At 31.9% G+C, this 24,101-nt stretch overlaps 2 protein-coding genes across 7 annotated transcripts; both read left to right on the plus strand.

The window, feature by feature from the left end:
* The first annotated feature begins 214 nt into the window (after positions 1-214).
* On the plus strand, positions 215-6,263 carry LOC142505279 (stomatal closure-related actin-binding protein 3-like). 6 transcript variants are annotated; one of them, XM_075618194.1, is made up of 14 exons: positions 215-443; positions 1,193-1,251; positions 1,327-1,622; positions 1,801-1,929; positions 2,540-2,632; positions 2,962-3,102; positions 3,267-3,335; positions 4,250-4,333; positions 4,469-4,649; positions 4,948-5,061; positions 5,244-5,302; positions 5,444-5,578; positions 5,746-5,895; positions 6,017-6,263. In XM_075618194.1, the coding sequence occupies exons 3-14, from the start codon at positions 1,344-1,346 to the stop codon at positions 6,053-6,055; spliced, it is 1,473 nt and encodes a 490-aa protein (XP_075474309.1). In that variant the 5' UTR covers positions 215-443; positions 1,193-1,251; positions 1,327-1,343; the 3' UTR covers positions 6,056-6,263. The 6 variants fall into 6 exon arrangements, with proteins under 6 accessions (XP_075474309.1, XP_075474307.1, XP_075474308.1 ...); XM_075618192.1 differs by lacking the exon at positions 1,193-1,251; XM_075618193.1 differs by lacking the exon at positions 1,193-1,251 and having other exon boundaries at positions 215-439.
* A 1,254-nt stretch (positions 6,264-7,517) lies between these two features.
* LOC142506169 (G2/mitotic-specific cyclin-2-like) lies at positions 7,518-10,065 on the plus strand. The gene is made up of 8 exons (XM_075619332.1): positions 7,518-7,676; positions 8,070-8,217; positions 8,292-8,346; positions 8,434-8,712; positions 8,797-9,174; positions 9,254-9,412; positions 9,486-9,664; positions 9,754-10,065. The coding sequence occupies exons 1-8, from the start codon at positions 7,640-7,642 to the stop codon at positions 9,899-9,901; spliced, it is 1,383 nt and encodes a 460-aa protein (XP_075475447.1). The 5' UTR covers positions 7,518-7,639; the 3' UTR covers positions 9,902-10,065.
* Positions 10,066-24,101: the final 14,036 nt, after the last annotated feature.

Here is a 24,101-nt window from a genome sequence, read left to right on the forward strand (position 1 = left end):
TTTAAGCTTATCTAATTAATTAAGTTTAACAACATAATATATATTTATTTTACTTGCATATTTTCCTGATATTCTACTCAATTAGTTAAAATCTTTCGAGGACTTACGTGTCATTTCACAATGTGTTTGAGTTCCAATAGTCATTTTGACTGGAAAAAGAGCGGCGGAATTATAGAGGCGTGTCAGCACAAATGGTGTCAAGCCTTTAACTTTTCAGTTCTCACTTTGCTTTTAAAAAGCTTACAGATTCCTCCTCTGCTTCCCTTCACATATTTGCTTGCACCAATCTTTTCTCTCTATTATTATAGTTACTTTTATCCATAGCTGAAATCTTGAAGAATAGTGATGCGGGTCAAGTCAAGAATGTGAATATGTTCCATTGCTTCTTAATGCAGTATATTCTGTGAATTTTGTTTTGTGGGAACTGATATCTGCAACTGTAGGTTGGATATTTTTTTTATTTTTAAATTTGGTTTGATTTGTACTACAATTTCATGCATTGAATTCATCTGGGCTGCCGACCCTTCTCGGTCCTTTTTCTTCTTTTTGTCTATCCATTTCTGCCTAACGAGTTCTTGAAGGAGAACATGAGTCTGTGCCATCTTTTCTTACTGTAGTACTCTCGGCATTGTATGCAATAATAACTTGTCACTGTGAGTAAGATTATTATTTTTTTGGCCTTTTTGTCGATTATACACGATTTTTTTGCATATAATTCATCTGTCCTGCCAACCCTTTTTGCTATCTCAAAAATTCAGGTTCTGAAATGAACCTCTAGAGATTCGATTTTCTCGGGAGTTTGGCTCTTTTTTTTTTTTCCTCTCCATACATACTCGACGTACGATTGGTACTGTGATTTTGGGGATAGTGAGAGGTCATTCTCGACAGAAGTATTTATTTAGAAGAATCGAGCCTTTTCAGTTTTCTATGTTGCGTTGGCAATTTTTACAAAGGGCATGCTTGGCTGCTCTAGCAGTTTGTTTTTGTGGGGAAAAACTATATATTTAGTTCTTGATTTGGTGCTCAAGCTCACCTTTTCCCTGTTTGGCTTTGATTCCTCTATTTGTTCTAACTACTTCTTTTAGATTGTTGAAGACATCTTAAAGATATTTTTAATGAAAATCTAGGCATTATAACTGCATTTTCAATCAAATTCATTTAGATGGATTCTTTGTTTTCAATGTACTGTTAGTGTAGTTCCTCTAAAAGCAAGCAACACGAGTTGGGCTTTGGTGTTCTTTACTACTGAAGGTTTTGCTTACATATTATTTTGATTGAATCTTTTGTTTTCTTTGAGATAAAATGACTCCGCTCTCGATGTATCAGGGCATAAACTCTGGGCAATGACGAAGGTTAGTCCAGAATTAGGCGATGTGGTGCCGGCAGTTTGGTCCGTGTCAGCAGATGTGAGCTTCAAGTCTGATCAGTTCCCTAAATACAAATTAGGACCTGATAATCATATTTTAGAAGAGATCAAGGAGGACATTAAGGGTCCACCCCTGAAGGAGGTGGTTGTTCAGGAAACAAATCAGCTAACGGAACAGCATAAGCGTTTGTCTGTTCGTGACCTTGCCAGCAAATTCGATAAGAATTTGGCTGCTGCAGCTAAGTTGTCAGATGAGGTCCTTTAATGCCACTTTGCTTCTGCCTTTAATTTCTTGTGTTACTAATAACATGAGGATTTTTTTATCTTCAAGCAGTGTGCTTGGGATATATTTTTCTCGGAATTTTTCCTGTAACTTTAACATTGATGACAAAAAAATTGATGAGATGAACTATGAAATCGATTTTGGAATTCAGGCTAAACTTAGGGAGGTAGCTTCTTTAGATGGACACGTGCTTCTGAAGAAGCTCAGGGACGCGTTGGAATATCTGAGAGGACGATTGGCTGGTCAGAACAAAGAAGACGTGGTAAAGGCTATTTCGATGGTCAGTTTATGGTGATTTTAGTGTTCTATGTAATTAAGATTCTTCGCTGATTATCTGCGAACCTTTTATTCAGAACCCTGCTGCATTGGTGAGTTTGTTGTTAGATTTTGTATTATTCAGAACTCGTTTCACCCTTGTATCATCACTCATCACCCGTAAAAGAACATCCAAAACCAACGATTTATTAGTTAACCATTTCAAAGCCTCAGGCTTGTACTCTTGTTTCCTCTTTTGCCTTGATGAGCTTGATTAGGAAGAAACACAAAATATTTTCGAAAAGCTTGTAGAATCACGCACGGAAAGATGGGGGCCACATGTAATTTACAATTACTGGAGGTTTGATCGGTGTTGCTACAACTTGCCAATAGAGCGTTATAACCATAAATAAAAAGATAATAGTGGAGTTCTTTCACGTCAAATTCAAGCGCCAAGAACCAGAAGATGTTATTCTTAAGTGGTTCTCATGCAATTCTTTGTCAGTGTTGTAGTTGAATGTATGGTTAACTATCAGCTGTCTGATTATTGTGCACTCAGAGTAATCTTTCCATATTTCGTTGATCAAAATGCTATTAAATTTATGCGTTATAGTGCTCATATGTTAATGTTCCAGGTGGAGGCTTTGGCCGTAAAATTGACTCAAAAAGAAGGAGAGCTAATTCAGGAGAAGTTTGAAGTGAAAAAGCTAGTGAACTTTCTGAAGCAGGTTGACATGCACAACACAAAATTTGTCATAGTTGCCACATTTGTTTGCCGCATTTGCACTCAATTAGTTCATAGATTGTAGCTTGGTATGGGCAGAAGCTGCTACTTTCAAAATTTTCCTGCTATAAGTATCTGATCTTTATCTTCTGCATATCCAACATATACATACTATCTTATTTGTATTTAAAAAACAAAAACTATTTTATTCGCATCATTCGATTTTATCTAGGCTCATTTTGGTGGTTATTTTGTTTGTCCTCGAGAACTCACCTGTAAAATATTTCTCTCCCCTTTATGGATTTTGTACAAGTGAAGTTGCTCTTTTTGCAGGCTTCTGAAGATGCTAAAAAGTTGGTCAACCAAGAGAAGTCTTTTGCTTGTGCTGAAGTTGAAAGTGCTAGAGCAGTGGTGCAGAGGATCGGAGAAGCCCTTGAGGAACAAGAGAGAAACCAAAGTTCAGGGAAACAGCAGGTAACATTGTGATTTAGGAAAATTTGATTTGCTTTTACCAATTTTTCTTCCCCTAACTGACCTTTGACTTTTGAGCAGCTTCAAGACATCTACTTTTTCCCCTCTATTATCCTTACTGCAGACTCCATATTTTTTTATGATGTTCAGAGTTTCTGAACTTACAGGAATTGGAGGGTCTAATCGAAGAGGTTCAAGAAGCCAGAAGAATCAAATTAAAGCATCAGCCTATTAAAGTATGTTGAAATAGCCTTTTTGGTTTTATGCAACTGTTATTTGGAACTATGTTCTTTTGTAGCCATTCGTGACTTTTTTTAAATATGATTACTCCATGCTGACTCATCAATTCATGTTAATTCGTGACTTTTTTTAAATATGATTACTCCATGCTGACTCATCAATTCATGTTATAAATGGCTAGATATGTCAGTTAATATAGTTCACATTCTTATCCTAGATTGAAGTTTACATGATCACTAATTGATTTGATCATGTTGTTAATGCATACCTTGAGATGCAAAAGTGAATTTCTTAAACTACATTCGGCTAGTTCATGCAATTTCTAGTGGAGTTTGATAAAGCTGGGCGTAGTTACCTAAATAATAGTTTCATGAAGATCACATTTAATCTTTATTTTCCCTTGTCAGATACCATTAAAGGTACATAACTGCTTCCGTGACAAAATTTTCGCGATTCTGAGTTTTGCATAAGCATATAGACAGTATAGCTCATCCATACGAAAGATATTTGCCATTTGTAATTTTCCTAAATTCTAGATTTCTCCGCAATGCATATAAGATCATTCCATCACCTCACCCTGCCATCTCTCAACAATATCCAGATCCATCCTTTTGCCACAATTTTAATTGCAGAGAACTACTCATTTTTCCTGTCAGAATCACTTTTTTAAGTATGTTCCTTTACAACTTTACTGAAACTGCTATTTACATGAAATGCATTCTTTAATTTTTGGATTACTTATACTGTGAGTGATGTCATAGTGTTAAGTTATGCTCTTTCTTAGTTGTACGTTACTGCAACCTTGGCTCTCTAACATTGTGGCTATATTTTTAACTGGTCCCTGTTTTATGGTTTTCCATTTCCCTACTGCTTCATTCGACTTAATTACAAATTACTTCATGTTTTGAAGGTTATGGAGATGGAACACGAACTTCGAGAACTGAGACTTCAAATTAGAGAGAAATGTATGGTTTCAGTTAAACTTAGAAATGAGGTCTGGCATTTTCCTCCATTACCCTTCTGCAAATACTGTGGGATAGCTCTATTGCTACGGTTTTGACTTGTCATAATTAAAATTTCTATTTCAAGATTCAATTTATTCCGACTTATATGTCTTCCCGCGTTACAGTTGGAAATGAGCAGGAAGGCCAAGGATAATTCTAACCAGTTCTATGAGCTAAGTGGTTCTCAATCGTTAGGTTCCATTTTACGGATTCATTCATGCTCAAATGAAGCAGCAGAGCTTGCAAAATGTTCAGTCCAATGGTATCGTTTGTCCTCTCAATCCAGCCGCAGGGAACCTATTTTAGGTATCAATACTTCCTTTCTTTTTTGGCGCTCACGGTACATTGTTTCTCTTTGGATTTGTGGATTTCCTAGATCATATCAAGCCTGAAGGGGGACAACTAATATCAATTACCTTTTTTCGTTTCCTCATCCATAATCCATGAACAGTATAAGCTATGTAGAACTAGACACGCACCTGTAATCGGTCTTTCAAATTTTCTTCACTCAAGTTTTATTAATTACACTATCTTTTTAGGAGAAAAAATTGTGTATAGTTTCTTTGATTTTTATCTTAGTACATCATCTATTCACCCCTGCTAGGTGCGAACAAGTGCGTTTATGCACCGGAGCCAATTGATGTTGGTCGAGTTCTACAAGTGGATATAGTCTCAAATGGCCAAAAGATCTGTCTGACAACAGATGCTATCGATAAAGGTGGGCAGATGGTTAATGGATTTTGTTAAGAATTACGATTCCATCTTTATGCCATTGAAGTATTACATCCGTTTACCTTAGTCGCTTTTCATGCTTATTTCCTGTTATAAGTTGGACTATGTAAAAAATCATGAGAGTTGAGGAAGGCTAATGAGGTTTTATTTTTAATTCTGCCCCTACAGCTGTTAACTTGGCAGGCTACGTAGAGACACTTATGCGGAAACCAAACAATGACTTCAACGTACGTGACCTTAGAATCTACAGTTATTTAAATTGCATCTTCCAGATTATGGAGAAATCTCGAACTTAGTTTATTGTCATACCATGTTTAAATTATTCTTGAAACATCTATTTTGAGATGCTAGTACTTGTCGGTTTACAGGTAGTTATATCTCAAATGAATGGACGGAATTATTCTTCACAATCCGTGCACTTGTTTCACGTTGGGAAAACGAGAATAAAGCTTAGTAGAGGATGGATCACAAAGGCCAGAGATTCATATTCGAAATCGATGCAGGTATAGACAGTGATAATCATATGATTAACACAACTGTTTGAACATGTACCTGAAACTAACTACGAACTGATTTACGAGTTACAACATCATGTCACAATCCTAAGAAAAAATCCAGGTTTGTAACTGAAGAATCTGGCCTTAATCTTTTCGATAATAATCTTTTTCAGCTATGTGGGTTCAGAGGAGGAGGCAATTCTGCAGCCAAGTCACTGTTTTGGCAGGCTCGAAAAGGACAATCTTTTGTGCTGGTGTTCGACTCCGAGAACGACAGAAATGGAGCCCTGATTCTTGCCAGAAAGTATGCTTCTGACTGCAATGTAAGTACCTTCTTGTCTTTAATCTCTTTTTACACTAGAAACACTACAACACTTCTTTCTCATGTATTATCAAATTTGGATTCCTTAAAAACAAGATTCTAAATGGTGATTGATTCACCAGGTCTTGCTTGCTGGTCCAGATGACGATGCATTGCTGTAAGGACCGAGATTTAAATTTCGATCGATGCAAGATAACCTCCGAGTGTGTATTTGTGTGTGTTTTTATTCGAGTTTGATCAGTTCAGCTCCCATTAGTCGTTACAATACGTCGTAGGCATGGTTTTTGTGTTGCCTATTTCATAGGTAGTAGTTTGTAACACCTTCTGCCCATCATTCAATTGTTAATTCATTCTTGATGATTTGCCATTCGGAGTTTCTCTCCATATTTACAATTCCGGGGGATATGTACCCATTTGTGCTCAAATATAGCTTGAATACCAATCAATATCTATGTGTTTTCTTCTTCTTCTTTTTTTCTTTTTTTTCCCCTCGAATGGCTTGTTAGAAAATTGGGATATTGAAAACCAACTATAGAAAATTTGATAATCGCACAATATTGTTGTGCTCGAATGTGTTTGTGTTGGAATAAATTAGCTGCGGCAACACCTTTTTTGCTTTCTGAAATATCAACTCCTTGTAATACATAGGATGATAGACTGATAGATTTGGATTTCTGACTACATATTCGAGATGAAATGTAAACATGAGGTTTCATTCTAATTTTGAATCAAATAGAAGTATTCAAATCCTTCGATCCTAACGCGAATTCAAAGAATTCGGGATAACAAACATTTATGAACTCATCTTTCATATGAACACCTATTAATGTATGCGAATGTCACTGTGTCAGTAAAAGTGATAAGTTTAAGAAACCGGAGCTTAACTCTACTGGTTTCATCCGGGGTTTCTTGTGTCAGCACTCAAGTTCGAGACCTCCCCACTCCCTAGATTGAGAATATAAAAAAAGGGATAAGTTTCAGAATAACAAAAAAATTGCATTTGATTAATTTATTGTGCAAAACAATTTAGAAGTTAGAATATATTATGACAAGACAAATTAAACATTTTGACCATTAGTTTTCTTATATCACAAGTTTTTAAAATAAAATTAATTAGCTTTTTTATGTGAACTTTTTTTTAAATATATATATTTTTCTCCTTTTTTAATTATTATTGTGGCACAATAATAAAAATAGAGTTGGTCTCTTGTGAGACGGTCTCACGAAACTTTATCTGTGAGACGGGTCAACCCTACCGATATTCACAATAAAAAGTAATACTCTTAGAATAAAAAATAATATTTTTTTTATGAATGACCCAAATAAGATATCCGTCTCACAAAATACGATCCGTGAGACCGTCTCACACAAGTTTTTATCATGAAAATAATATACGTGTGACATGGCAATCAATATCATTAACCTTAAGAAAATATGCTCCAACGGTAACTATTGAACAGTACAACGGCTACAAAGCCCCCCAGGCGGCGCATTACGAATGTTTATAAACAATTAACACAGGCCGTCAGATCGACCTCTCCAATCCAACGGCCAAAAAACCAAGAAAAGACGACCGTTGGAACGAAGCGCTGGTTCTCTAATTTTAAAAAGAGGCGTCTCATCTCCCTTTTGCGAATTCCCATTACTTTTCACAGAGAGTAGAGAAGTGCGTGGGAGAGAGTAAACAGAGAGAAGAGACTGAAGAGGGATCCGAATAAGAGGAAAAGGGTAAAATTTACTATAATATGGCGTCAAGACAAGTTATTCTGCCGAAGAACATAGGTATTGGATTCAATCGTTGTATCTGTCGGAGGGGGTGTTTTGTTTGAGTTTTTATTTTATTCTTGATTTTGGAGTCCGATAAAAGACTGTTGATAGCCATGCTAGAAATTCTACGGGTTTCTTTTTGTTTTTATTTTTATTTTTTGGATTTCTGTGACTTTGAATGATATCATATTTCTATTGTTTACGGTATTGTTTGTGTAGCGACGGTGTTATACCTCAAGTCATTTTTTATGAATGTAAAATCTTTTTATAAAAGCTTTTGCGTAGAAATTTTTGTCAGTGGCTCCATGAACATGTTGATCAATCTTTTTGTTCATTGTTTTGAATCTTTAGCATATATATTTTCAAGATTTACTGTTTGACTGACTGATCCACGATGAAATATAATAGGCGAGGCACCGATTCCTGGGGCCGTTAAACAGAAGAACATGGTTGCAGAAAAGAAGAACCGACGTGCACTTGGCGACATAGGGAATATGGTTGCCCCTTGTGGGGTCAAAGGCAAGCCACTTCCTCAGGTTTCTCGACCTGCCACAAGGTATTTATCGATCTTGATCAACTTTTGGGTATGATTGTTTATCGATCTTGATCAACTTTTGGTAACACTTTCAGGAGTTTCTGTGCTCAGTTACTCGCCAATGCCCAGGCGGCTGCCGCAGAAAACAAGGTGTGTTTCTTGAAATCACATCTTGCAAATAGTCTTTTTCAAGTTTACGTTCACTAATAAATCTTTGTGGATTTTCTTGAATTATAGAACTCGTTGGCTGTAAATGGAAATGTAGCCATTGTAGCGGATGGAGCTCTGCTCGATAAGAGAGCCGCCCTGGCCCGCAAACCTGCTCAGAAGAAGGATGCTACCAAACCTAAGCCTGAGGAGATCATTGAAATCAGCCCTGATACTGAGGAAGTTCACGTGAAACAGAAGCCTACACAAGTAGTAAATGACGAAAAACTCGCTGAGAATTCGGTGGATAAGTCGTCATCAAGAAAGAAGGCTCTAACTCTTACTTCAACACTCACTGCCAGAAGCCAGGTCTATATCATCGTCACTGGGATTTTACAGCTTGTTTGCCTATTTTCAGAAGCATTTTTTTGAGACATTTTGATTGACTTTCAGGCTGCTGCTTATGGTCTGAATGACAAACAGAAGGAGGACATAGTGGATATTGATGCTGCTGATGTTAACAATGACTTGGCAGTTGTTGAATATGTAGAAGACATGTACAGTTACTACAAGTCAGCCGAGAATGAAAGCTGGCCACATGATTACATGGATTCACAGCCGGAAATTAATGAGAAGATGAGAGCCATTCTAATAGATTGGCTTATCCAAGTTCACTACAAGTTCGAGCTTTCTCCTGAGACTCTTTACCTGACCATCAACATATTGGATCGTTATCTGTCGGCCACAACTGCATCAAGAAGGGAACTTCAGCTGGTGGGCATGAGTGCTATGCTTATAGCCTCGAAATACGAAGAAATTTGGGCTCCTGAGGTGCATATATGAAAATTTGACATTTTTACTCGTTTGAATTTAGGTAAAATCTCTTATTAACCACGAGATTTTATTGCAGGTTAATGAGCTAGTTGGCATGTCAGACAACACCTACTCAAACAAACAAGTCTTGATCATGGAAAAACGGATACTCGGGAAATTGGAATGGAACTTGACTGTCCCGACTCCATACGTGTTTCTTGTTCGTTTCATCAAGGCATCCATGACTGATTCGGATGTAAGGGGACAGTTTGAACTGATTTTTATTTTTTTTGGGTATAAATTATTAAGTTCTTGGGTGGTTTTCATAGGTGGAGAACATGGTATATTTCTTGGCTGAGCTTGGAATGATGAATTATTCTACACTAATGTACTGTCCCTCAGTGATTGCTGCCTCAGCAGTCTATGCAGCAAGATTCACTTTGAATAAGACGCCCCTTTGGAACGAAACGCTTAGAAAACACACCGGTTTCTCCGAACCACAGCTCAAGTAAGTAAATGTACAAGAAAAACAGGCCTGTAATTCTTGAAAATGATTGTGTATGCTGCTTATGTAAATCTTGATTCTTTGGTGATCAGGGATTGTGCTAAGTTACTGGTTAGCTTCCATTCAGCGGCGGCAGAGAACAAGCTAAAGGGGACATACAGAAAATACACGAGCATGGAACGAAAGGCGGTGGCTCTGCTGCCCCCAGCCAAATTTCTTTTGGCTGCTGCTTCCAACTGACATTTTCACTACTACAAAGAATATGCTAACTTCATTCATTTTTTAGAGGAGGATGGATTTATGATTGATGATTTTATCTTTTGAATCCTCAACTCGTTTTCTGTTTCAGTTCCTGATTTCATAAATTCTTTTTATGCATTTAATAAAAATTTAATGTTGAATCAGATCAAGTTTTTGTGATTTCGACTACTGTAAAATTAACCCATCTTGCGAGTGATTCAATCAGGTTGAGTAAAAAATTTCGAGATAGAAAATAAGTTAAAAACTATTAATTTTACTTGTCTTTTAATATTTTTTAATGCCCAAAAACTCATATAAAATAAAAAAAATTTATCAAACCTTTAATATCTTTTAATATTTTTACCTCTTTTTACGAGCAAGAAAGACTCGACCCCGTTAAAATTTTGAATGACATATGTTCCATCTAACTCATTAAAATTTATTATATAATATAATACCTAGTTTGTATGAAACAAACACACTCAAAAAATCACATTGTTTATAGCTAAATTTTTTTTTTTGAAAATTTTTTCTTGATAGTTTCGTCAAATTTAGTAATTAGTTCGTGGAATATGAGTAGTTTTGTAATTTGCTTGTATAAAATAAGATATAATATTCTTGAAATAAGAGGAAAAAAAATTAAAATTAAAATCCAGTGCATTTTTTGAAAATATATAAAACCAATCGGGCCTAAACATTTTTCATAACTTTGAGAAAATGACACCATGCATATCATGAATATGTAACTTTGTTACGACTATAAAAATTTGGAAGCCAAATTATTTTTATTTTTTAAAAAAATGCTTCGAAACTACTGAAATTAATTTTTTATTTATAAATTTTTTTTTTTAAAAAAAACATTAGTTTCTACTCGAGGTGAGCGGAGGATGCCTTATTATATTTTGCAAAAAAAAAAAAAAAAAAAGATTTTACAAATATTAGTTTTACTTAAAATAAAATCAAATGAATATTAAAATCCAATAATACGGAAACTCCTTTAATAAACCACAAATTAATCAATACATGCCTAGATTAAAATCTTAAAAAATCGTTAATCATCAAGTTAACATGCATATAATCCACATAATTATTTAAAATCCGTCGAAATTCTCGATAAAATTACACATTGAATTCGATAATCAACTATTAATGAAAAGTTGAAAACAATTGGAATTCTTTTTCTTTTTCTTTTTTTTTCTTTTTTTGCAAAACTCAATATTTAATTTACTCGGTTTTTAGGAACAAAAGAAAATCCAAATTATTTATGTAAACATTAATAATTGACATATAATAATTCAAGTCTCGTAATGCCGCCAGATTCTTAAAATGATTGCTACGATAAGAGCTCTACCAATTTCGGAAGCAACCATATTCTTTAGATATACTAAAAGAAAAGGCACTTTAAATATTTGGGTACTTTGCAATAATTTTTCTTATTAAGTAGAACAATTGAAAAGCGACATTTGAGCTGTCGTACAATTTAAATAATCTAAGTTGCATGTTATCATCAGCTTATAATTTTTGGCAAAACGATAAATGTTTGATATTACAAAATTGTTCGTTGTAAATATTCTTATATTCGTTTTTAGATATAAGAAAAGATATGGAAGAAAACGTCAAAAAACAAAAAAAAGAGAACAATTATCGACATGCCAATTATATTCATTTGGTGTCTACATTTTATGTGATCGATGAATCGAGCTTAAAAATCAGGCTGGGTGCCTTTGAGTAAAGGTGTAGTCAATATTCAACAAGACAAATTACCAAAAGTGATACAAAAAGAGAAGAAAACTTGAGCAATTTAAACTATTATTCATGGATACGTTAAAAAAAAAAGGTTAAAAAAGAAATAGAAAAGGACTTGTCCGAATATATAAAATTGTTGAGAATCCATTTTAAAGATGGTTTGGTTAGTAGGTTCTTGTTATTTTCTAAAACTATGTCATTTATTTAAAAAAAATAGATTAGTGGTGTTTTGGTCATTTAATATCTTTTCTTATATATATGACAAAAACTTGTGTGAGACGGTCTCACGAGTCGTATTTCGTGAGACATATGTCTTATTTGAGTCATCCATGAAAAAATATTACTTTTTATGCTAAAAGTATTACTTTTTTATTGTGAATATCGTCAGGGTTCACCCGTCTCATAGATAAAGATTCGTGAGACCGTCTCACAAGAGACCTATTATATCTATACATATTATAAAAGTGTGAATCAAGGTCAAAGTTTTTCTATTGTGTAATGTCAACTTTGTCCTTAGTTTGTACATACAGGAAAAATTTAGTGAGAATGTTTTTGTCAAATCAGTTACTATGATAAGGACAAAATTGTCAAACTACATTTATGTTAGATAATGATCAAGTTGCTAAAAAAACTGAAACTTTAAAATTCTTTGATTTTTATTTTCTTATAGATGAATTGAACAAACTTTTTTCACAAAAAATATTAATTTGAAAAGATTGAAATTCCAAAATATATTGGTTTTATTTGCTTATAGATGAAGTGAAAAAGAATTTTTTCACAAAAAACTTAATTTGTAGAATTTTTTCACAAAAAAAGTTAATTTGTAGAAGATTAAAATAACAAAATTCTTTTGTTTTATTTTCTTGTAAATAAAGTGAAAATATTTTTTCCATAAAAACTTAATTTGTATAACGATATGATGTTAAATATCTTTTATTTTACGTTCATTAAGATTAATTTTTTTTAAATGAAGAATTAAACTAATGAAGCCAAATAATTAAACTAATTTTGTTTTTGTTTTAACAAGGTTGGTGTCATGAAAAAGGTTAGATATTTAATTACATTTAGAAAATTATACAAGAATTATCAGATATAATCCTAATAAATATTTCAGTGATATTTATTTTATCTATATTTCTTTATCAAAAAGAAAGTCAACTAATATTGTTCAAAGCCTTGGTTTATTTTATCTATATATTTTTTCACAAAATATTAATTTGAGAATATTGAAATACAAAAAATCATGGGTTTTATTTGTTTATATGTTTATAGATGGAGCGAAAATAATTTTTTCCCAAAAAAATTAGTTTGTACAATATTGAAATACCAAAATTCTTTTGTTTTATTTGGTTGTAAATATAGTGAATTTTTTCCACAAAAAATATAATTTGTGTAAGGACATGATATTAATTATCCTCTATTTTGCATTAATTGAGAATAATTAATTTAAAACGACAAATTAAAATAATGAAGCCAAATAATTAAATCATGTGGGTTGGTGTTATGAATAATGTTCGACGGTTAATTACATTTTACAAAAATGATACAAAACATTATTGAATATAGAAGAAAGATGACCTTATAAATATTTCGTGAGTATTTATTCTATCTATTTTTCTTTATAAAAAAAGCCAACTAATATTTTTCAAAGCCTTAGTTTATTATTAAAATTTAACAATATATGATTGAATACATACAGTTTTACTAATTTTAACTATTTTTCGTCTTTGTAAAGATAAGAAACTATAACAATTACTTATTTGATGATCTTGCAATTGACGAAGATGTATTTTACAAAGGATGGATATAAGTAAATCAATTATAGATTTATGTAATCTGAAATGACATATCTTTTAAGGTAAATTTTTAAAATTATTATGAATAAATCTTTACAAAAATTATTCATTATTGCTCAATATTTCTCCTTATGAGTTATGATTGATAATAAGAAATGTCAAATTTATTTGTTTTTATTTGCTTGTAGATGAAGTGAACATATATTTTTCACAAAATATTAAATTGAATATTATTTGTTTTATTTTGTAAATCTATAATCTTTTGAATGAGTTATATATGCAAGAAGTTTCTCAGGAAAAAAAATTAATATATACAAATTTAATACTTCCAATAATATAGTATGAAATATATAAAAAATTATGTTATCGTAATTTTGAATTTTTGTATTTAAATAACATATTGCATAAATATGTTATATCATTAAGAGTTGAACACTTTTTGATAAATATAATAAAATATTAATTAATCATATTTTGTCAGTTGTCTAGAAGATAGAATAACCAAAATTTCATTGATTTTATTTGCTTGTAGATTAAGTTAAAATATTTACAAAAAATAAATATAATTTGCAGAATATTGAAATAACAAAATTCTTTGGTTTTATTTGATTGATGAAACAAACTTTTTTTTTCAACAAAAACTTAATTTGTGTGGAGATTTGTAGAGGCATCAAATAGAGAAGAATATACATTTCTTCTCATAAGATTTGCTAATGAAGATGGCGAGAATATTGTTTTTCACAGAGAAGAAAAAACAGATGACAACAAAAAATCGTGAAAGCAATATAAATTGAAAATATAAAAGAAGAAAACATTTGACGCAATAATTTAATTTAAGGTTTAGAATATATTATCTATGTTATATTTTTATTTTTCATAAATCAATAACACGTGGTGAAATAAGTGGTCAACGTTATGTATTATACTTTTTTATTCTCTCAAATTTAATTTTAATAACTATTGTGATATCAATTTTATATTATATTTTCTCCAATGTCTAATTTATACAAAATTATAATATTTATTACTACTATGTTTTTCAACAATTATTAATTTATTTAGATTGCGCTAGGATAAATTGATTTCAAATTTATGGATTAGAATTATAATTTTCTTGTTAACAATGAAACAATATATCAAATCTTGAATCTACGCATTACTTATTTACATATTATTATTTATATAAAGTAGAATAAAGTTCAAATAACATTGGGTGGACTTGAAAAATATCATATTTAACATGAAATACTACTATGTAAACATGAAATGAGTGGATTTGAAGTTTATGATGTTACTTCTCTAAATAACAAAAATACATTTGAATGTATTGAAATCCATGGATTTGAAATCCTTCCATTCAAGAATAACCTTAGATTTATAAAACATAAAATTTTTAAACAAATATCTTTTGCACTCATTTTATAATAAATGTAGTACAAATTATATTACATTGAATTTCCTACGGATAATGCTAAAGGTACAACCAATATATCGTACTGCGATATTTACAACAATTATATCGTGAGATTTTGTTATTATCTAATGTGATTTTATATTTAATTTATCATGAGATTTTGATAAATTAAATTTCTGTATTGATTTTTTTGAATTGTAAGAATTATTGTACAAATTTGGCTTGCACATGTAACATTACTCATTTTCTATCGATTAATATAGCATAAAATCATTAATATATAATTTTTTGTAAATTAATCTATTCGGATCTCATTTCTTTAACAACAATTATTGATAATAGAAATGTATTTTCACGTGCGTCGCACGTGTCTTTTCCTAGTATATATAAATGAGCTATAATTGTGTGAACATTATAGGTTTCTTTTTCTAATTAAAATTTAAAAAAAATAAGATAGTGATTACTCTGATTGTTTGATTAAGTTTGTTGCTTATCATGTTTAATTAGTAGCTAATAATGATCAGTGGAAAATCAAATGAGGAAAAAGCTGTAAAGGAGCAATGCCTTTAATTTTAGGTTTACATTATTGAATTAATTAATAATAAAGGCCAATGCGATGACAAAATGTGAACGCTAATCCAATAATTCAGTCCTTTTATTAGTTAGATTAGATATACACAACACTCGTGCATGGAACTCAAAAGTATATTTAAGTAGAACAACTTTTATTGGAATTTATTTGAAATTTTCCATAATATAAAAACTTAAGTCAAGACTCAAGAGTGTGCTTGAGTGACAAAAGTAATGAGATTTGTGAGCTCCATAGAAGCTATTGTAATATCATAGTAGGTTGCGCCAAACTATTTACGTTGTAGTATGATCTGGTTGCAGGTTGCCTGAGCCATAAAAGAGGTCGTATGTAGGGATGTTAATGGGTCCATTGGGTCAGATTCGGGTAGGATTTCAATATGCCATGACCAAGAATCTGCGGAGGTGAGTGTCTATCTGCTGGTGTTGTCTCATATCTCTTAGAGATCAATCTTACCATTTCTCTACCGTCGGTCCTCTCATAGCGGAAACAATATTACTCGTTAAGATCTGACATCATTATTTTACTGCTCACACAGCCAACTAAATCAAGCAGCGCAACTTCAGCAGCTTCCCAGGAGGTCACTCATCTCAGTACTACTTTCACTCATGCACATTTAACCCAACATAATATTTCATCCATATCCTTGTTCGTTATATTCATTCGCATCCCGATATCTATCTCCGGCGGGTATTCAACTTCCATCCACATACCCGCCGGAGGATCAGATATCTGCACACTACCCAAATATTCTATTACACCTATAATTGTAATTTTTTTTTCAAATTTGAATTATTTCAATTAATTAATTCATATTTACCAAATTCTTAAACGAACAATAAGAATAAAGATTGAAGACAAAAAATTAGCAAACTAAACATCATATAAGAAAAAACAAAATATTATAAATAGTTTATCCCAACACCATTATCCTACAAGAATAACATAAGTTTTACGCCAATAATTTTCTTAATTTCATCTAACCACTATGATTCAACAAAAGAATATTAGTATTAACCTTCTTATATATATGTGTGTATATTTTATATTATAATTCATGTCAGGTATGATGCTGTCAGTCTCGCCTCCATCCCTGCACCAGAAAATCCTCATAACCGTTTATTTAATCGGAACCAAAAAAATACTGCATACCCTTTTATATTCGGGTCTGTTATTAGATTTTCCAATGAGTTCGAATGAAATTGTCATTTCTAATCTTATAGCTATACTAGATCTTAGTAGGTAGAACAGATTTTGGCAGGGACATTATCAACAACATGTAATAATACGTCTAGGATATGTAAGGTGATATGTGACATCAGCAACAAGACACGCCCCTCTTCGGATTTACAAACCTAAAAACTAGACTTATTGGTATCTAAGTAGGTGCAACCCCTTATATCTATATGTCGATTAGCACAGAGCTCAGCACTAACACAAAAAGTATAAGAAAATAAAATAACGCTTATACTAATCACTATAGTTTAAGTGCTTGATTTCAAAAACAAATGAGATTCTACATTTTTTTTAATAAGTGTATTTTTATCAATCAAAGTTCAAATCCCATTCTAAATAAGAGAAATAGATTCTTGCAGTATATATATTTTTTTAAAATTTAGAATCTGTTGATTCTTTTTTCTAAAAAAAGACAGATGGTCAATGAATCCAAAAATTGATTATGGTGAAAGGCGAGATAATATTATAAATCTAGTATTATTGGTTCAAAAGCTAGGGGTTTTTTGTTTTATACATTATTGTTTAATTTGTGAAAAAGTTGTCTTTAAAGTAGACACAAAAATTAAAGGACGCGATCACTTTGAATTGATGAGTTTTATCTTTTGCTTGCAAGTACGTGGGGTTGGTTTATTTGTTTTTAATAATAATAATAATAATAATAATAATAATAATAATTCTCCAAATAAGCATGGATACATAACCTAATTGTTTTAGAGAGCCCATTTTTTTTTTTAAAAGTCATAGTGATTTTGGATTTGGTTCATAAAGTTTAGTTTTGGTACATTAATTTTTAATTTTTGACTATTTTGTTTAAATTGTTGACATATCATCAGACAAATAAGAAATTTTTTATGTCACGTCAACAGTACGATGAAATAAGACTGGAAGCCAAAAAAATAATCAAAGTTATGTTCAGTCTTTGATCGATCAAAGGTCCTGGGCGCATTGCTTAATTTAACCAGGAGTGTTGACTCGACGTTATACAAGTCAACTCCAAATCATCATTGCATTAGTGTCCCATCAGCGTTAAGTCGATAAAAAGATTAAAATTACCAAAAAAAATAAAGATAGTAGACTAAAACTGAAATTGACAACATAAATGACTAAAATCGCAAAGAGACAAACATACCCGAACAAAAAAAAAAAAACAATTTTCCCTTATTACTATATTAAAAGCAACACGAAAAAAATGTCCAAGATTTAAATAAACAATTGAACCTACCAATCAATTAATAAGTGTTTTCAAATATTTATACGTGAAAGGCAATGATGTCAATTCACATGCATGCGTCTCCATTTTTTTCACAACGATGAAAGGTGACGCCAAGCACTTAAGTTTTCCTTCGTTGCTTGAAAAAGAATAGTGCATTATGGTACGTACATGTGTTATATGACAAGCATGCAAGGTATAAATTTGAATATTATAAGATAATTAGCCTATGTTAATATTAGAACTTGGACCTAACTCAACCCCAAAAGCTAGCTCAAGGGGGAGGATTGTCCAAGACCATACATACAACTCTCGGGTATTTTATCCAGCCAATATGAGACAATTAACAGGCCTATTTTCGTATTTTCAAAATTCTTGGAAAATTTATATTCGATCGAAACGTCTTTAATCCATACGTACGAACAAGGGAAATTAAACCAAAGCCTCTTTAGTGAAGTGCCCCTTTCTTGAAATCAAAGGATCGATTAATTGTTTAAATATATATATAAAGTTAAAGTCTCAATCAGTGCAACAGTTGTTTCTCAGTTTAAAGCCCAAAAATTCTTCGAGTGGAGTCTAACGTAGTCTCCAAAAGATTAACTACAGATTCCCAACACTTAATATTATGTGCCATGAAAGAAGCTAGACGTGTGTACATACACGATATATAGAATAATGAATTTCTTACAATTGCAGCACGAACTGCTTACAATTTTAAAGATATGGTAATAATATTGACGAGCTAGCTAGGCAACACCAATTATATGAGTGTTGATCTTTGTTGTATTACAATATGATACGTGGTAGAAACTCGACTCAAATAATTAAGAGTTATGGATTTCGATCCATTAACTTGTCAAAATTTATTCTTGGCGCATAAACTTTTAATTTTGACTATTTTGTTTTCATTGCTTGGCTAGCAATTTTCAGAATGATAATAATAATAATAGTAATTGTTTTCATTCGATATGATATATGTCAATGGATCGAGGGACGGAGTCAGAAAATGGAGGTTGAGAGGGAAAAAGATTTAAAATTTTTAGGGGGACAAGAACAAATATTAGGGGAGAAAGTGAAAAAAAAATATTATTTTAGGGCCATAGCCAATGAAAATAAAAATTGAGGGGGACGATCGCTTCCACCCGTCCATGGCTCCGTCGCTGTATGGACCATGCGTGAAGCCAATTGTGGTGTTGTTGCGTGACACGCCTCGATGTCGAGAGCATTGGGGCTGATTAGATGTCCATTTGATTTCCTTATGTCCTCCACTCATCCATGCTCACTTAGACTAGTGCCTGCTTTGAATTGAGAAGTTTTTTGAGCTGTGGAAAAGGTTTTCTTCTCTTGTTTTTTTTCCGCCGAACAAGATAAAATTCTTTCCTCGTCAAGTTTGTTATGTTAAAACTATGTATGTCGGAAATTATTCGAGTATATATAGAAGTTTTGGATAAGTTGTCTTGGATGTTCCGAAAAGGGAAAGTTTCATTTTTGTCATTCATCTTGTACATTTTTCATTTGTAGTTCTGATGTCGGTCATTTTACGGTTTTCAGTATATTAATTTTATTTTTCGATTTTAGTTTTTCACTATCATGCTGATATGATATCAAAAAAATGATGACGTGACACCAAATATTGCTGGTATCGGATATCATGTTAACACTCCGATAAAAAATTTCTAAAACAAAAAAAATTGCAAGTTAGTAGATTAAAGACCGTGAATTTATCGAAAACAAAATAAAAAACGACAATCATGCAAGTTACATAGTATAAATTATAATTTTTTTTTATCTCATGATAAAATATATTTCTCCGAGGGTTTGAAAGGCATGCAATCAAGTTTAAGAATTAGTGGAAAATAGAGTTTTCCTTAGTTTCTAATAAAAAAAAATTAATTAGATTTTTGTAAATTTCGGTGAACCATAATGGGCTATTTATAGTATAGGTGCTGAAAATTAATCGAGGTATTGATTCTTCAAGCATCACATAAGCGAATATCACGTCAGTTTTAAGTCGGAAAAATGACTAAATTTTCAACAAAAAAAAATATAGACTAAAACTGAAATTTGATTTTTCCTATTGACTTAGTTATAAATTTTCGATTAGGCCTCATGTGGGGACCCGGACGCTAATCAAGTTCATAATCGCCATTGGGACCATTTAATCAATTATAATAAACCGGATCTAATTTTTTTTTAAAAAAAATGCGGAACGTAATGAAAATCATACTAGTATACATATTAGTATAACATGAGGTACAAGTCCTGTACGGCATACATTCAATACAGACGAAAGTTCAACAACTAGCTATCAAGTGTTCAAACCCTATCTACAGCAACGTCAAAGTCCGTGGTCTCCACTCTATTCATGATCTCTCGTCATCTCCTCGACCCTGATCATGTCTCACCTGTTGTCATGCACACATACAAACACGACAACAACCGGATAATTCCGGTGAGAATATAATCCCAGTATAAATCAACGAACATGCAATCATATGATAAACATAAAAGCATGGACATATAACAGCAATATGTATCAAAATCTGAAACATAATCAATATAAAACTGTCGACAATGCTCGTGACTCCACGATTCAGACTAGACTCAATCCTAGTCTAGGGATCCCGGTTTCCAGACGTTGGTATTCCTATATCGACCAACAGTAATAGAAGAAACTCCGATTATATCCACGTCGATATAACCAAACATCCAGTGTCTTGATCTATCCATCACAGACTGTGGCACTATCGTCAATACACTATCTTGTGACAATGTGCAATGTGCCAGTGAATATTCCATCACTATCGGCACTTATGTCACAAGATCACTCGTCTAATACTCATCTAATACATGTTTCTATAAATCAATAGAACAAGCATATCAATTCAAATCATTTTAAATAATAACAATAAGTATGTGATTTAGGGAAACTCAAGTATATCTTACTCGAGTCGTTCTCCCGGTACCACATTGACTTATACATCTCTCTTATTGCAGTTTTGACGCCGTCCTTGTCTGGAATTCAAAGTCTCTCAACACTCAATCTGGCAATGACAATATCAATAGTACCATATCAATATACTACTCCAATCAATACCAATTCTGATCAATCTGAATCTAATTCAAAATCAACGGCATAACGGCACAATCCCGATATCCCCGTTAATACAATATCAACAGATATCAATTACAAATCATAACTCATATCCGCTACAATCTGTAATCAATCAATAATCCAAATCTGTTCCATTTCAATCGATAAAATCAGAAAATCATAACAATTCCAAAATCAATTTGTTCTTCGATCTGACTTTGATTCTACGATGTCTAGTATTCCCAGAACACATAATAATGAGCAATTAATAATTCCTCCAATATCATAATTTCAAATGATAATAGAACTCAATAAACTTACTGTCCAGTTGTAGCTGTCGTCGAAAGGATTACAGAACTGTGTTCGGATTCAAATTCTGATAATCGGATGTCATACAATAAAATTTCTATGGTGTAACGAAACGTTGAGGATTAATTCATGGAGCATCTCGGTTTTCTCTCGGGAATGTGAAATTGGAAATGAAGATTAACATTTAAGTTGTAAGGTGAAGACATGTGTCCACTCAATTTTCCATATTTGCACTTTAGTCCCTCAACTTTTCACTATTTGCAATTCGGCCCCCAATAATTACGAAATTGCCATCAAATTTAAATCAATTATTTTCTTTTCGGGGTCTCATAAAAATTGATAACATCTCGGACCTTACACCTCGGTTGTCTTAAAACGATAATCTCTTGTGCATGTTTTTTTAACTTATTTTCTGTCTTGAAGACACATTGATACTAACAAGGGAAGGCGACATCGGTTTCGATTTATTGGTCGAAGAACGGTTCTACGCAGTCTTATCTATTCCACGCTTTAAGGATCGAGACCGTGGTTTCCTGTTATCAAGACACAAATTAGTGATTTCTCGTATAAGAAATCGTGTTTTGTTTCTGAGGAAACATTTGCCCGAAATTATTTCAACATGCAAAGGTAAATGTATAAAATGTCACGACAGGTGATACAACTTCAGCTCGATCGGTTTGTTTTCGGATTAGTCTAAGCCTGATACGACTTCCTGATCTTTCATAATCGCGAAAACAGACGAGTTCGATAAGAATGTCATAACCATTTCTGATCACGGATCGCTTATTGTCATGTCATGTTAACATGCGATCTTTTTTATTCTAAAAGAAATATTAAGTCGATGAATTTATACTCGAGTGAATTTAAGATTACGGACGAAACATAACAAGTACTTAAGATTAGGATATCAAACACAATCTTGCAGTGATCGTTCACATGAATAGACATGTGAATTATAGACATGACATTAAATAAAATATGACGCTGGAGAATATCATTCATGGAATCTTTGTGTTGAAATTCCTTTCTATCGGCATTTTTCCACTAGTGAAAATGTGGAATACATTTGGTATCTACAATAATATATGTGGGTGTGTTTTTTAGGTTATTTCCCCTTAGTTGAGCAACAAGGAATCCTGGGTCCTCAACCATCAAATCCAATAGAATTTTTTTTCTTTTTAAAGATAATTTTTTCGTAATCAAATCAGTGATGGAACCGACTTATCTTTAAAAATGATCTAACCGATCAAACCAGTTTATCTGGACGGTCGGACCTGTATACTGTTATATTATATAAATATTAATATTATATAATGAATAATATATTTTAAATTTTAAATCCTAAAACATGTATATAAATAGATTAAAAAAATATGTATCAAAATTTTAAAACTAAATCATTATATACATGTGTTCAAAATATCAATTACAGTTATATATATTTTAAAACAAAACAATAGATTAAATAAATTTTAGTACTACTAAAATAATATTTTTAATGAAGTTCAAATTCCAAATAATCATGAATATGTATAACTAAATATTAAATTTAAGATTTTAAAAATAAGAAAATTAAATTTTCAAAGATAAAATAAATTCGAAAAATGGTTGAACCGGTTTTCTGTTACAATACCATTCCAACCGGTTCTAGACCGGTTTGATCGATCAAATGATTTTTAAGATCGATTTGACTGGTCAAAGGTAAAAACTTGTGTGAGACGGTCTCACAGGTCGTATTTTGTGATACGGATCTCGTATTTGGGTCATCCATGAAAAAATATTACTTTTTATGCTAAGAGTATTACTTTTTATTGTGAATATCGGTAGACTTCACCCGTATCGCAGATAAAGATTCGTGAGACCATCTCAGAAGAGACCTATTCCTGGTCAAATGGTTTTCAAGCAATGTCCGGGTTGGAACCATGTCTGGTTCCCTGTGAGACCAGCCGGTTTGATTTGATTTTGAAAACACTGTATAAAGATATAAAATACATTTTGATTATTAAGATTTTATCTAGATAAGATCCCAAGTCTAGGCAAATATAAGTGATACTTAATTTTTTGCTAATTAAAAGGATTAGAATTTAGGGTTATGAGTTTTGACATGAATATATTAGTCTTATAACCATCTTAATGGTGGAATACAGTCAAATTAAAATTCACTTAGGTAGTGTTTGCGAATGTTTAAAAAACGATTATGTCTTTTTCATTTACGAAGTTTTGAAAATTTGTAAAAGAAAATTTTATAATCATTTTTTTAATTTTTGCAAATAATATCTTAACGTAGATTTAACGACTTATAAATATTTCGAAAAATTTTAATTGATCTGATCATTTTTAGACTCTATCATTCAAAATTTTTCCTACATAAATAAAGAAGCTTGTGACATCATAGTCGATCTTATTAATGTCGCATAATTAGTTTTTATAAACACGAATTCGAGAATCTTCCCGTTAAATTATTTTTCAAAACATATTTATTTATTTATTTCTAATTATAATACATATTTAAAATTTATTTTAAGATACTCTAATATAATCGATCGTTCCATTTTCTGTAAAAAAAAATGGAACTGATTCATTGAATCAAAGAATTTCTGGAAATTCGAAAATTTATCGAGATAAATTAGATCAACTTGTTTACAATTTCATTACATAGCATAATAAAGAAAGATTCTGTCAAATGCATGTGACACAAATATGAGCAGCCTACCGTACTGTCAGAGAATAATATACAACCTCAACAAATTTTAAATTTATAAATAAATATATTCTAGACGAATATTATTTTTATATTTAAATCTTA

This window comes from Primulina tabacum, chromosome 10, assembly GCF_025594145.1.
Source record: "Primulina tabacum isolate GXHZ01 chromosome 10, ASM2559414v2, whole genome shotgun sequence".
NCBI classification, from domain to species: domain Eukaryota; kingdom Viridiplantae; phylum Streptophyta; class Magnoliopsida; order Lamiales; family Gesneriaceae; genus Primulina; species Primulina tabacum.